This window comes from Eleutherodactylus coqui, chromosome 8, assembly GCF_035609145.1.
Source record: "Eleutherodactylus coqui strain aEleCoq1 chromosome 8, aEleCoq1.hap1, whole genome shotgun sequence".
Taxonomy (NCBI): Eukaryota; Metazoa; Chordata; class Amphibia; order Anura; family Eleutherodactylidae; genus Eleutherodactylus; species Eleutherodactylus coqui.
The window spans coordinates 145927647-145943762 of NC_089844.1; the positions used below are offsets into that span (position 1 = coordinate 145927647).

General features: G+C 43.3%; 1 protein-coding gene across 1 annotated transcript in view; it reads right to left on the reverse strand.

The window, feature by feature from the left end:
• Nucleotides 1-195: 195 nt before the first annotated feature.
• Nucleotides 196-16116, reverse strand: part of MEIOB (meiosis specific with OB-fold) — a 31691-nt gene continuing 15770 nt past the window's right edge. Inside the window, exons 5-11 of the mRNA XM_066577860.1 lie at nucleotides 15100-15152; nucleotides 14899-14994; nucleotides 12064-12165; nucleotides 10895-11048; nucleotides 5639-5825; nucleotides 5404-5490; nucleotides 196-657 (exon numbers count right to left, since the gene is read on the reverse strand). Coding sequence (XP_066433957.1) covers nucleotides 550-657; nucleotides 5404-5490; nucleotides 5639-5825; nucleotides 10895-11048; nucleotides 12064-12165; nucleotides 14899-14994; nucleotides 15100-15152 — 787 coding nt within the window. The 3' untranslated portion in view covers nucleotides 196-549. The remainder of the gene's footprint in view (nucleotides 658-5403; nucleotides 5491-5638; nucleotides 5826-10894; nucleotides 11049-12063; nucleotides 12166-14898; nucleotides 14995-15099; nucleotides 15153-16116) is intronic.

Below are 16116 nucleotides of genomic sequence, written 5' to 3' on the forward strand. Positions count from 1 at the left end.
ACTCGCCTGTGTGAATGCACCCTACAACAAGGCACGCTGCACTGGTTTTCCAGCACTGGTCACGTGAGCAGCACTGGCCAATCCCGAAGTGGCATCTCTAACTATTGATGCACAATATGGATTTAAAAAAAGAGAGATTGCAATATTGAAAATGAATCAAGTTTTTATGTTATTTTTAAAGGATTTTTGGTGATTTTTCTTTTTAATACAATAGAACATTTTCTGAGGACACCTTCCCCTTACAAAGGAAACTTAGGACCGTTTTCACACATCCGTTATTTACAACCGCAGTTTATAAAAAAAACAAAAAAAAACAGAAAAACGCTAATTTTCATGAAATTGCTTTTTAAGTAAAATAAAATTAAACGTGACCCCAAGTGTGGCCTCCTTGAGTATGACTCTAACAAATAGTTTTACTTCAGATTTGCCAATATGGGAACCAAGAAAAATCTACTCTTCTTAAATCTTGAACAGTTGCCTTAAATAAGTGAACTTTGTGTAACAGCAGGAATACTGACCCTGGCCAGGTTAGGGTTAATATAAAGCTGATTAAACCGTTGTGGCTTTGGTGTACATCACTGCCTCGTTGGGATCTGCTGCTTTGCAGGACAGAATGGTGTTGCGCAGCCCGTCCTTTGAGTTGCCCGCTATAGAAGCCTGAAATGGTAGAAAATGCCATTAGCTGTAATATGAATGTGATTAGTAGGCCTGTTGGACCGGGGATAATGCTGTGATGGCTTCCTGGCATCTAAAGGCGGGTTCAGAAGAGCAAAGTTCACTCCCCTTATGCGGTTGTGATAATCACGGCCGCAGAACGGAACCAAACCACTAATATTATTAGGATTTCAGTGGTTTCGCTTTCACTAGCGAGATTGTCGCCCATTAATTGAACGACCAAGAAACGATTGGAGCTGTCTTATCTTTCCTACATGTAGGGAATATATTGTGCGGAAAAGATCTGGCGTGGAGTTTGAAAAGCCAGCGAAGGGAAAGGGATTCCCATGCTGGTGGGAGGAAGCTCTAAAGCTGGCTTCATACCACCAGTAAGGGCTCTTTCACAAAAGCGTAAATATGCAGCGTATTCCATGTGTATTTCTTACGTGTGTAATATGCAGTGAATATAGCCCATGTCCTATCTTGGTATGTATTATGCCCATTGATAAGCCATTGAAATCAATGGGCGTGCCTAAATATGCAGGAAACCTGCTTTTTCACAACAGATTTACGCAGAAAATCAATGGAATTTCATGTGCTTTTTTATGTGTGTAAATAGACTGTCGATGGGCAGAAAAACTCAAGGCGACTGCGTATTTTAGCCTGTGGATACGCTGTATATTCACAGACCGACACACACATACGCCAGTGTGAATGCACCCAAAGTCTTTCCATTGTTTGGCTTCATCCTAGGAGCAGAACAGAAAAAAACAGAAGTGCTAATACGGCATATGCCGTGCCGGCTGGACCACATTGACTACAATGGTGTACTTCTGGAATGTTATCCGGAATTTCTCTGGGATTTTAAGCAAAATCTGCACTGGAGGTTCCAAATGAAGCCCCTGAAGCAGAAGTGAGGATAGCCTAACCAGAACAGCAACAGTCAATGTCTTACACAATCTAATGATGGGGATGACACTACAGGAGTCCATGGGGTCAGACTGGGGCAATAGACAGTACAATGGGTCCACTGTACCCTCAGATCCCATTAACACAAGTGTGTCTGATTTGGGTCAGTGAAAATCAGACCGGTTTTATTCTGTGTTTGTGCATCTTGCATCCATATGCGTTGCATGTCCATTTTTTTTTTACTTCCGTGTGTTGTGTGTATTATTATTATTATTATTTTTGCATGCAAAACAACAGAAGACATTTTTTTTTTCCTCTAGAGTCACTTAGAAACCATGTGTGACAACCAGATAGCAGACAGATGTTAGGTGTGAGCGCTGCTGTTCTTTTTGTGCACTCATCGACTTGAATTGGCGACTGTCATCTGAGAAATCAGCTGATAATGTGAAATTAGTACATGCTGGGATTGGTTTTCTACATGGGACCATCAGTTAGTTTAATGTGTAAATACCCCGCTGACTGTAATAGGTCTGTGTGCTGTTTATATGCAGTCAGTTGGACAGATAACACGCGCATGAAAATTACACCCCTGTGAATAGACCCTTAAGGCCCATTTAGACACAATGATAAAAAAGCCATCTTTTGAGCGATAATCGTGGTGTCTAAATGTGCCCATCTTTCACTTTTCTGACAAACGATGGAATTCAGTTCTGCCTGAAATCTGTCGTTTAGCAGAGCTGAAAAGAAGGACCGCTCGCTGTGCTCTGTCCGGGAACCGCTGATAACATTGTCTCAGCTGTCAGTCCCGCTGCAGAACAAAGCGGAAGTATTCAGCGAACAGCAGGTGGTCTGTTCCCTGAATACAGCTCCTGGCTGCTCACATACTGCTACTTAGTACTAATAAGCATTTGAACCAATTAATAGTTTATGCAAAATGATCTCTCAAAAGCCATCTTTTGAGCGATCATCTTTGTGTCTAAATGGGCCTTTAGACTGAGGTCACATGCTGTGGATTTGTGCCGCAGTTTACAAACCCCAAATCCATAGCAATCTATAGTGCTATACATGTGGATGGGCTTTTGAAAACCACATCCATGTGAAGTGGGAGAAGATATACAAAAACAAGCATTTTCAAATCCTTAGCATGCTCATTAATTGCAGAAAAGCACATTTTTCACCCGTTGAATGCATAGCTGTGAAATCCATGGTGAATCTGCATGTAAAGACGATTCCACGTCCGTGTGCTGTTTGTATTTGCAACTGACTACACACATTATAGTCAGTGGGGCTACTCAGGCTGTAAAAAAAATTGCAGCATGTCCTATCCTGGCTCAACTTCCCTTACGACAGTCACCTATTCAAGTCAATGGATGTGCTAACGCATAGGAAGCACACAGTTGGCTCCATAGCATTGTAACTAGATAGCATAGTCCAGTGCGCTGTCTTACCAACATACAGCTACATACATCTGACAGATCTCCCTAAATTTATAGGATCGATCTATCAATGCCCCTATATACCGACAACAGTCAGCCGATCGTTCTACAGATGACCGCTTCCCTTAGCTTCTCCATACACATGAATGTTCAGCTCAGCCGTTTAAGGAGGTAAGTCACTGGGTCTAGCTTATCTCCTGGGTAACAAAACTATTGAGCATTGAGATTCAACATCCCCGATCATTGTTTCCCCTGATATTATTTGTCGTTGGGAAGTTAAGCTTCTCCAATACACGTTAGAGAGTTGTCCTCAGGGGCTCCCCTACTATGAGGCAACCTGAGACTACCATCCCAGGCGGCAGTCTGCAGGATCTCAGAAATGTGGTGGTGGGTTGCCACCTGGCCGGTATTTATTGTTTACCGGCCTTATTAGATACTAGCTAATGAACTACTAGTTAACTACTACTACTAATTACTAGCTATGAGACGGCTAGGCAGCAACCCAGTAAGTATTGAACTCACTTTGCCTGTAGCTCCCTTTCGGTGTCCATCACTCTTGTAGTCCGTCTGTGACCCCTGACTTCTCTCCCGCTGGTAACTGAGTTGTGTGCAGGAGCATGGTCACCAAGGGGAGAGATCAAGGGTCACAGAGTAATAACAACAGTGCTGCATGCCAGAAGGGAGCTGGGGACAGAGTAAGTTCAATGCTTGTCGGGTTGTTGCCAGAGGTCCACTACTGGGGTCACTATGGGGAACACTATTACTACTGAGACCACTATGGGGACATTACTACTACTGGGGCCACTATGGGGAATACTAATACTACTGGGGACACTAACATACTTTACCTCAGGCAGCATAAAAGCTTGGGACACCCCTGCTTGTGCCTCCTTCTGAAATTTATGGTTCGGACAAGTAAATACGGTACTAATGTGTATCGGGGCACTTAGTATTCATTATACTTTTGTTTTAATCTTTTGAAAGTGTTTTCTTAATAAAACCAAAAAGACTTTCATTAGAGCTCCTGCACACTGGTGAGGGCGATATCGCCCTCGCCATCCTGCTGAAAACCCTGGATGTTAGGCGTTTTCACATAGAAACAGCCCCGCATCCCTGCGGGGGTTCCCTTCTTCCCCGTTGGGGCTGTCACAGCCACTGCAGGAGAACTCGATGTTCTCCCACTATTTTCAACGTGCTGGCCCCGTGGAAAACATGTGGAAGCCCCTGGATGCCACAGCCTCGCATCCCTACCGAGTTGAAGGAATCAGTGGGGTAAACATACAAGGGGTTTAAAAAAAACATAGTACTCACCTCCCACAGCGCACTGCTGTCGTCTTCAGGCCCAAAACTATATACAAGTAATAACTTCAAACCCCTTTTAGCTCTATAAGGCCATATGGATGTCAGAGAGGTGGGCAGTGTTCCGGTCTCATGATAGGTTTTATCTGTTATGCAAACACCCTATCTGTGACTTGGCCTAAAAGGAACGGTAGCAGATGGTGGCATATGCCCACCAACGCTCCATTCACTTCTATGGGACTCCTGTGATTAGCTGACTCAGTCCTATTAAAGTAAATGGAGCAGTGATGGGCATGCACAACCAGCTTCTGCCATTCACTTTGAGCCGAGCCGTTGTGGGGCAACCCCTTTAATGTACAATATTAGGCCGGGTTCACACGGGGCGTTATTTCCGCAGAATTTCCGTGCAGACTTGCTGCAAGGAAATTCTGCCTGCGGCTTTTTATCCCGGGATTAGCCAGCAAAAATCTCGTCTACACACTGCGGCCGATCCGTTGCAGCCAAGCTGCACTGCAATTGACATGCCGCACAATTCAAAGACGAGGCACATCAATTCTTTCCCCGTTTCTGCGGCGGCCTCTCTCCTTTCTATGGGGAGAGATGGCCGCAGTGGAATGCAGGCGACGAAGCCGCCCCAAAATCTGCGCGAAAGCCTGCGAATTTTGAAGCTGCATTTTTCCTGTGGAAATCTCGCGGTATTTCCATGCGGTCATTCCAAGAGATTTTGGTCCCGTGTGACCCCAGTCTTACAGGGTCACCCATTCATCTGTGTGGTAAAACTTTTCTCCAAGGGTTGTATCTAGTATTGAATGGGGCTGAATTGCAATACCAAACACAGCCAATACACAATGCTGGCGCTATTTTTGGTACAAGAAGGCTGAACCCTTTTTTTGTAATTTCACACAAAGTGTCTTTCAAAGGACAAGAACCTTGCACTTGTGGATGTGCTGGTGTAATACAAAGATGGCCGACATTGGGGCTGAGTGATGAAGTCTTCAAACTAGATTTGGCCAATATATTAATTGCGATCAATGCCAGGTCTATGGTGATGTGACTGGAGGGAGATAGAATCTTTTATGTGACAAGTCTGCTCAAGATTTCTCACCTTCAAATAGATTTTGCAGCGTTCCAGGAGAAAATTCCATTTCATAGATGTCTTCTGGTCTTCTGTTAAATTGAAAAATCCATCTACCTAAATCAAACATATGGAAATATGCCACGAGAAATCATTACTAGTTCTCCGACGGGAAACGGCGGCAATTATTCTTTCTGGCAAGGAATTAGAAGTGATGTATTATGCAGAGTCATTTTAAATGTAAAATAAGTTAAGCAAAGCTTACAGTGCATGATAATGTATCCTCTGCCGCGCTGCCGGATAAGTTACCAGACAGAGTCCCGGTGTGATCGGTGATGTCCACTTGCAAATCCAGAGTGGTGAACACAGATTTAAGCTCTGCAGGCGTCTCGTTGCAGAAAGTATAGATGCAGCCTTTTGATAGATCTGTGACTGGGTAATGGCATTGTGAGCTGCATGAGAAATAATGGTATTTAATTAGCAGAGAGATCAGGTGAGATGATAAAAAGTCCCCCTGTCAGCCCTTCTCCAACCCTCAAAACCAGAGCACCAAAATAAATAAGCCGATCCATGATGCAACGCTGAGTCCCAGGCAATATTTTCCTCTCCTTGACAGCAGAGAATATCCAAGAGAGTATGTGAGTCAATTAAAGGAGTAAATACAGAACCAGCCACGGTTGATGCCATCATGTGTAGGACTGCCCACTGCAGGCGAACTGCATTGTTAACAAACAAGGGAACCGGGATGTGGCCAATAGAAATTGGGTGGAGGGCAAAACAAACATCAGTCCCTAGTTACTAGCATATTAAAAGTCCTTGGCCTTCAGAACTGGAGTTATTCATCATGGTGTTCATTCATAGGTATAAGAGGACCCAGGGTCCGCCAAGAGAACCTTCCCCACACCATTACTGCTCTTCCAGCAGCCTGACAGGAAGGGGTCAATGATTCATGCTGCTTGCGCCACATTCTAACCTCCGATCACCACGGGGCAACAGAAATCTGGATCCATCTGACCAGGAGATGTTTTTCCGCTGCTCAGGAATATAATTTTAGCTACCCCTGGAGCCTTGCCTTTCTGTTACTCTAAGGCCCAATGTCCACGGGCAGATTTCGATTTGCGGGGTATCCTCAGCTCTAGGCACCTATAGGGATGCTTTAGTGTCCGCAAAACAATTAAAAGCATGCGGATGTCATTTATTCCCAGCATATGGATCGCACATGCGGGGGAAAAAAAATTGCAGCATGCTCCATTTTCTGCGGATTCCCGCATAGACGGCTTCCACTGAAGTCAATGGAAGCCATCTGATCCGTGGCACACCCGCAGCTGACACTGTGGACATGCCGCTGATCCACAGGAAAGCAGGAGATTTTGGAAAAAAAATGCACTGCGCATGCTTGGGGCGCGCCTGCCCGCACACATCTACCATGCAGAAGAAAGAAGATCCGTCCGGGATGCAGGAGACCTGCACCGCATCAGGACAGGTAAGAAAACTGTCCATGGCTCAGAATCCATGCTTGCCCTCGACATGAGGCCATAGACACCAATGGCGCTGGAACTGGTCATCGGCTGTTGCACTCCATCTGTGGTAAGGAATGGCGAGTTGTGCGTCACCGGCTCCCTGTCACCCCACCTAACAGATCCATAAAGGCCAATTTAGATGCAACGATGATCGCTCAAAATTCGCTCAAATACCAGTCTGAGTGACAGTTTTGGGCGATCATTTTGCGTAAACTCTTAAGTAGCTACTCAGCTACCTAGGAGTTTATTAGCATGCAAATAAAGCTGGAGGTCTGTTATCTGCATTCAACTGCTTTGTTCTCTAGCGGGACTGCAGCTAAAAGAATGCTATCAGCGCTATCCCGCTAAGAACTCAGCATGTGGTCCCGATAAGACACATCGTTGACTTCAAGCTGGCTTGAAGTCAGTGATGAACGAATATTACACTATGGGCACACGTTTAGACTCAGCAATTAGCGCTCAGAAGATGGCTTTTGAGCGATAATCGTTGTGTCTAAATGGTCCTTTAGGCAGGTGTCAGGTTCCCTTTAAAGGGAAAATTATCTAACCCCTTAGTGACCATGCTTTTTTTTCGTTTTTTCCTCCGCCTTTTTAAAAAAATTGTAACTCCTTTATTTATCTATCTCCGTCGCTGTCTGAGGGCTTGTTATTTTTGAGGGAGAAGTTGTATTTTTCAATGCTATTATGTATTGCATCATATAATTTACAGAAAAACTTTAAAAAAAATTCTAAGTGGAAAGAGTTGGGAAAAAATGACATTCCACCATCTTTTGATACATCTTGTTTCTACGGCGCACAAACTGCAACAAAAATGACATGATAACTTTATTCTATGGGTCAGTACGATTACTACGATAACAAGTTTATATGGGTTTTTTCTGCTGTACTACTTGTATTTTTTTTAAAGATTTCTGTTGCCATCTTCTGCGTGCAATAGCTTTTTTATTTTTCAGTCGACGAACTTGTTCGGGGGCTCATTTTTTGCAGAACATCCTGTCATTTGCATTGGTACCATTCTGGAATATGCAGTCTCCTGTAGGGTAGCCCCGAACACATGGCATACACTGAGGAACTGGGAGGGCAAGATGCTGGCTTGTCATGGCTGACATCACCGGCATAGGGATGCTTAATAAACAGGATAACAGGAGTGGAGGAATTTGTCATGGGTGACGCCACCGTTCCGGTACCCTCCGGCATGGACACCGGCGGGGAAATAAATGAGCCACAGACAGTTCAATAGTTCCGCGAAGGTCAGGGCCTGGAATAACTTTACTCAACGTAACTTTGGTAAATTAGAAGGCACAATTTGAAGTCATGACAGTGCAGGCAATAAACAGACTTGACAGTAGTACCTCCACATGGTGACCGAGACTTCAGATTAACCAGTGTGTGACAGACAAAAGAGTGTACCTCTACGCAGTGATCCAGACTTCAGACTGACGCGTAGGAAAGTATAAATTGTATAGTACCTCTTGCTCTCACTTCTCTCAGGTGGAACTCACTTCTCTTCTCACAAATACATGCACGACAGGAAACCTCTCCTCTTCCTTGCGTCACTACATGAGGGCTGAAGGTGCCCCCATGCAGCTGGACATCCCGACTACCACTCCTAAAGACATGGAACTCCTTTCCTGCTCTCAAGCACTCACAGTTATAACCTTTCTCATGCCCTGTGACAGGGTAGAATTGATACATCTACAGACAGTCTCCAAGCATTGGGGACACTTAACACACGCTGCAGCTGTGCACTACGCATAACACTGTGACAAGACAGTTTTGCATAGTGCATCAACATGAGACAAACATGTATGATATTATGGAGGGGGCCAGGAAAGCATGTACTGGGACCACTACAAATACATACGACTTTTTGATAGCTTTTTATTGCATTTTTTCTTGGGCACAGGGTGACCAAAAAAAGCACAATTCTGTCATTCTTTTTTTTTTTGATGTGCGGGGTAAATAATGCATTACTTTGATAAATCGGACTTTTACGGATACAGCTATACTAATAAGGTGTATTTTTGTTTTATTATTTAGCTTTTATTATAAATGCAAACGTTTTTTCTTTAAAAAACCTTTATGCCTTTTTTTAATAATTAGTAAAACTTTATTGATCTTAGTTTTACTATTTTTTTAGTCCCCAGAGGGAACAACAACTTGCAATGCTTTGATTGCTTCTACAGTATGATGTAATGCCCTTGCATCATATTGCTATCGGGCAGGCAGTCTATCAAGCCACCCCAAGGGCATGGCTTGATAAACATTCTGGCCTGACAGTACTGGGGCATTTCAGAAGGCCCCTGGCTGCCATGACACCCACACGGCTCCCTGCGATCTCATCGCAGAGGGCCGGACAGGACCCCTGAACATCGTTCGGGGGATTTAAATTAATGTCTTTTCCCTGAAATAAAAAAGATTTTAGACGTAGAAGCCGACCTTTTCCGCTAAACAAGGCTCACAAAGAGAAGCATTTGCAGTGGGCTCAGAAATGCAAAAAAAACCCTAATTTTCATACAGTTTTATTCACTGATGAATGCCGTACTACAGTTCATGGTTCTGACAGATGGAGCTCTGGATGGCTGGTGAATAGCTGTCAAGACTGAGACGTCAGCAAGGAGGTGGCGGAGTAAGATGTTAGTTCCCTTTAGGGTCCGTGAGGGTGTGAAAATGAACTCTGAACGATATGTGGAGGTCCTAACTGAGCATTTTCTGCCATGGTATAGAAAGAATTGAGCCTTCCGAAATAAAATAATTTTCATGCAAGACAATGCACCATCCCATACTGCAATAAAAACATTGATTCATTGGAGATACAGTTATGGTTTGGCCACCATCATCTCCTGACCTCAATCTTGCTGAGAACCTGTGGAGCATCCTTAGGGCGTCTACCCACTAGCGATATGTTTTCTTGCAATGCGAGAGCGAGTGAAAACGCATGATCATGAAAACAATGTTTTTCAATGGTTTCATACTCATTTGCAGTTTTTCACTCAAGCCTCGCAGTGCTAAGAAAAATCTGTGATATCACTTACTGTTTTAAATGGGGCCGGCTGCAGCAGCGCTAACCCCACTGACAACATAGAGAGTACATCGCGGACTTCTGCCACAGCTGTCACAGCTATAGCAGGGGATTCCCTCATTCCCGCGTGGGCTGCAGGGATGAAGGAATCTTCTGTCACAGCTGTGGCAGAAGTCCGCAATGCTATCCCATTGCTTTCAATGGGGCTGGCGCTGCTGCGGCCCCATTGGAAGCAATGGGTTGCAGGCAACCCCCGCAGCAATGATTTTCGGGGAAGGGCTTGAAATATAAGCCCTTCCCCCAAGTGCAGAGGTGAAACCACCCTTATCTGTGCATGCGGAAAACAACAGATGTAGGCCTCCTGCAGACAGCCGGGTCGGATCCTGCTGCGGGATGTAAGCTGTGCCCCTGCAATGACCTGGCGCTCACCTCCTCCCGGCGTCAGCGCGTTACCAGTGCGTTTCTCTGCAAGCCTCTGCGACGCTTGCACAGAAATAGAACATGCTGCGTTTTTATTTACCGCGCGAGTTTTCACGTGGTCAAATCGCAACTGTCTACATAGAATTCCATTATCTAATGCAATCCTATGGCAGCGGGAACGGGCGGAAATCCTGTGGCAGAATTTACGCCTGTGCGCATTTGACCTTATGGTGGAAATTATATGAATGCCATTATGTGTTCAAAAACTGAATTCTGTATAATAATTTGGAACAGCAGATTTCGTGTTCATTTTAAAATATCAATAAATCCATTGCCGTCATCAGTCCTTTGACTTATAATAGCATTCCCATTGTTACGGAACTGTGGAGGATTAGAAAAAAAATGCTTGCACATACTGCCTGTTTTGGAAAAATTAAATGTCATGTGCATAATAATTTGGAACACTGTGCAGCTGAGGAGCAGATTGATTCCGCACATTATAGTGTAAAAAGTGTATATACCGTATCAATAAAAACACATCAGTAAGTGTAAAACTCACCACTTATATCTAACTATTTTCTCGATGGTGGAATCAATATTCAGCTTGGAAATGTAGGCGAAAAGTATTCCGTAGACTGGATTATTTTTATCAGTAGACTGAAGAGCTCGTTCTTTTATCTGCCGCACTGTATACACATCCTTTATAGTCTCCACTAAAAAAAGAATCAAAGAACTGTTAAGTCATAATGTTAGAGATCAAAGCACACGGCCATCCGCACAGGAACAGATCATTTTATAATGTATACAGACGAGTGTGTCTGAGGAGATGGCAGCAATCAATGCCCTGTCTATGTAATATACGAACAAGCCAGATTCCCCAGAGGGGAGAGAGATACTCTATGTAGCCGCTCTCCAATGTAGCTAATAGACAAGGGTCCTGAACATAGATATGTTAGAAAGCCCATATATGGTTTAGGGCAGAGGTCCCCAACTCCAGTCCTCAAGGACCTCCAACGGGTCATGTTTTCAGGATCTCCTGTGGCAATGTCTGAGGCACTGATAATAATTACATCACCTATGCAATACTGAGGAAATCCTGAAAACATGACCTGTTGGCGGTCCCTGAGGACTGGAGTTTGGGAACACTGGTTTAGGGGTAATGAACACCACATGCTGGCGGTTCTTGGAGCAAAGATCCCCGTCACCCACCATCCTCTGATCAGTAGTTGAGCCCCACTGCAGCAACAATGACTGGTTGAGAATAAGCGATGGGCAGGGCTCTCCCCTCCCAGGATCGGACTGTTTTTTCTATGCGGACATTTAATAAATGCCCCCATGTCATTGGATGTTTGTCCTCGATCAAGCCATTGTTTGTATAGTCTCCACACCGAGAAAACCCCACACGGTTGGCAGTGACATCCCGGCCCCGGCTAGTCCAGAGCCGTTGACGAGACCTCATTGGAAGTCACTCAGATTGTTGGATTTTCCCATATAATATGGATTTACACTAAAGCTGATCCACGGAAAACTTGTCACGTGATTTTATGCTGCATTCTGAGGTTACAGGTCTAATTTCCATACAGGGAAGCGCCAATTGTGAGAGGACCATAGTCTCTAACACAGTGGCCATGCAGTGTAAATGTGAACATTAATACTTATGAACTGTACAGAAAATATATATATATATTTTAATATTGTCTGTTAATCTGAACTATTCTTTCCACTTACATTTTACGGAGTCTCCAAAAGGATCCTCGTTTTCCTCGACAAAAAGTCCATTCTCAATGCAATCTCTTGCATATCCTAGTAAGGCGTACGCCTCCGGCATGTCTGGTGTAAATAACATGGAAAGATGTTATGCATTCATAGAAAATGCTGGAGAATTGAGAAAGTCCTTACATGAACCTTTGCTGTAACATAATCTGAACATGCCCAATCCTCCGCTCAGAGCAGATTTCCTTTGGATTTGGCTGGCATGTGCTTGATACAAGAAGACAGACATGAATTTGGACTTGACATTTATTGTTACCGTTCAATTTGGATTGTCGCATCCTTGGCTATAACAATTGACTAATTGGATTTTTGCAGCAGCTGAAATGTGATAATGGTAATGGGTGGGATGATAACCTGGGTGTCATTCATATATCAAGACTCATCCAAGTGACTTTTATTAAAAATGTTCCCATTCTTGAACCCAACACAAGTAACTCTTAGGGGGCTTTCAGACTTGGCGAAAAATTCCACTTTCAACAATCCTTACCAAACTCTGCATGTATTACGTGTGGATTTTGACACTGATTTGCTGTGCCATTCCTGCATTTTCTGATTCTGAAATCTGCAGCGAGTCCACTGTAAATCCGAGTCAAAATCCACATTCAAGACACGTGGATTCTTGAGCAGATTTGTCCGTAGTGGAATTTCTGCCACATGTAAAAGCACCCCTGGGGCTCTGTTCAAACAGCTAATAATGCTGCTTATTTGGTGCAAAATCTGCACCAATTCCACATCAAATCCACACAAATGTTCCATTCATTTTAATGCGGATTTGATATCTGCGGGGAAAAAAAATTGACGTGCCATTTGCAAACTTTGCACTCAAATTAGCCCCATTGAAAAGTGTTAATTCATGTGCGGATCTGTGGCAACTACATGTGCAAATGTGCGGCACAAATTGTAATTGTTTTTTATTAAAAATATCTGATTGTTTGGTTTCTACGCTTGTATTGTTTTCCAAGAGGAAATTAGGAAATGATGTCAGTCAGCAAGGTCGCATCCACACGAGCGGCACAACGGCGGCGCAAGAAAATGGCAGCAATATCGCATCAGTTGTCTGTGTGATATCGCTGCATTTTCTCGCAGGGATATCGCGATTTTGTGGCGCTACAAAGTTGCAAGTGGTGCTACAAAGTCACACGACTTTGTAGCACTACTTGCAAGGATTTTTGGGAGCGGGGTTTAAAAATATAAGCCCTGCCCCAAAAATAATCGCTAGCTGCACAAAAAAAAAAGGATACATCACCTTAGACAATCAGAGCCAGTGCTCAATGAACTAATCACAGACATTTATCAAGCACTGGCTCTGATTGGCTAAGCGTCACAACACTCAGCCAGAAGAAAAGGTGAAGACCAGTGTCGGGGCCCGGAGAGAAGACGCGCTGGAGATGACAGCGCTTCTAAAGTGATGTTTTTTTGTTTTTTTTTCATGCAGCTAGGGCTTAGTTTAGGGCTTTTACAGTAGGATTTCCTACTGTAAAAGTTGCATCACACCGCACAAAAAACGCATTTTCGTGTGATGCTATGCAACAGAAAGGAACGCTCCATAGGGAAACATGGGCTACAAAAAATTCCAACTGGTGGCTGTATAGAGCATGCCGCGATTTTGTAGTCTCGCTATGTCGCAGGCTACAAAACATTGCTCGTGTGGAAGAACCCATAGGAAAGCATGGGCTCTACATACATGCGATTTGTAGCACTGTCACATAGCGAGAAAATCGCGCAATAAAGTCGGTTGTGTGGATACGGCCTGAGGCTAGCTCCACACAGGTGAGAAAATTGGGTGATTTTCGCCTGCTGCGATAGTCAGTACAAAAGCAGAATATGAAACCAATGATTTACAACGGTTTCATTCCCTTCTGCGATGTTTTCACTGATACGGTGTTGAGGGGATAAACAAATCGCAACATGCTTTATGTTTCTGCAATTTGCTATTTTTCATCGCCCATGTATTCATATGGAGGCTTCTTTTTATCGCTACAAACATGCGTTGCAATGCGATTTTAACATTACAAAGTCCTATTGACTCATGCGATTTAAAAAACATGCAAATTTGTCGTGTAATCGCATCACGGGTGGCAGCAATGCAATGCGAGATTATTTTCTAAAAAAGCATAGTTGACGCTCACAAATTGCAGTGAATAAAGATGCAATTTTGCTGCGATTTTCTCATGGCAAAAAACGTGATCGCCCATGTGGAGCCAGTCTAAGGCCTCCTTCACATGGGAGACATGACATCGCTGCAAGAAAATCGCAGCAATATTGCATCGGTATCGCTGCATTTGCTCACAGCAATACCGTGATTTTGTGGCGCTACAAAGTCGTTTGAGGAATACAAGATTTTAGTAAACACAGACATTTCAGGAGAGCTAGGGCATACTCTTTAAAGGGATTTTGCAGAACTAAGATATCAATGACCTATCCTCAGGATAGGCCATCAATAATAGCTGATCATTCAAGACCCTCACTGATCAACTATTTGGAAAGGCCATGCAGCCTCTTCTCAGACATATGGCATTACGTTCATCAGTCACATGGCCTAAGAGCAACTCATTCCTATTCAAGTGAATGGTATTGAACTGCTATACCATGCACAGCCACTATACAATATATGACGCTGTGCCTGGTATGCATTCACGTGGCTGCAAAAGTCACACCACTTCAAACAGCTGATAGGCATGTGCTCTGAGCGGCGGACACAAACTGATCTGATATTGATGACCTATCCTTAGGACAGGTCATTAATATCTTTGTCCCTGAAAACCTCTTTAACCCACATATGAACCTTACCTGGATTTGTTGTAAAAATAGTCTTTGACACAACAGTTGCGACCATTGAATTTCGGAAGGAGTCATAATTTATGCGTATCTCTGATGCAAATAAAACTAAAATTGAATGAAATAGATCATCCTTAGTATCTCAACAGCAATATTGAACATATAGAAATTTGTGTAGCAGAATACATATGTGTAATGTAGATTTGCACCAACCTGTTTCTCTGGGTACCCAGGTCTGTGCTAGTTGGATGGACTCATTATCCCAGCTGCAAATCAACAAAGGGAGAACATAATGAACACATTATAACAATTTTGGCTGCACTGTTTCACTCTTTTTTTAATTACAGTAATCCCTGATTGTAATGACCTTTTTCAGCCATTATAACTTGAAATCAGATTCAACATACAATGTCACAGGCAGTCCTGATCTGCGGCACCTGCACTTTGCTTGAAAATCCAACCAATCTGCATGGACATTTCACTGGTAAATTCCATGTATTACTGAAGTAGCTGCATTGACTGGCTGTCTAGTGGTGCCTCTCTACAGTACTATGGTGGTGCATTGTACTGAGCAATCAAACAATTGCAACTTCAAGTCCCCTTAGGGGGCTAAAGAAAAAATCAAAAATAAAGAATATTAAAATGTAAAAAACAAAGCAAAAAATATATATATTCGGTATAGCTGCATCTATAAAAGTCTGATCTGTCAAAATGATGCGTTATTTATTCCAAACGGTGAACGTGTCAGAAAAAATAAATACATAACGCTAGAATTGTGCCTGCTTTGTCACCCTGTCTCTAAGAAATAAATTAACAAATAGCAATCAAAAGCCATATGTACTCTAAAAAGATAGCGACAGAAATAAATAAATATCATTTTATAAAGATATTTCATTTTTTAAAATTAGTACAGCAAAAATAACATAAATAAATTTGGTATCATCATGATTTGTACTGACCCAAAATTATCATGCCACTTTTGCCGTATTGTATACGCCTGTGTTCCCCAACTCCAGTCCTCAGGGACCGGCAACAGGTCATTATTTCAGGATTTCCTCAGTGTTGCACAGGTGATGTCATTATTGTCGGTGCCTCAGACATTGCCACAGGTGTTCTTACCATAGGATATCCTGAAAACATGACCTGTTGGTGGTCCCTGAGGACTGGAGTTGGGGAGCCCTGGTATACGCCATAAGAAAAATACCCCTCCTCCACCAAATGTGGCGAAAT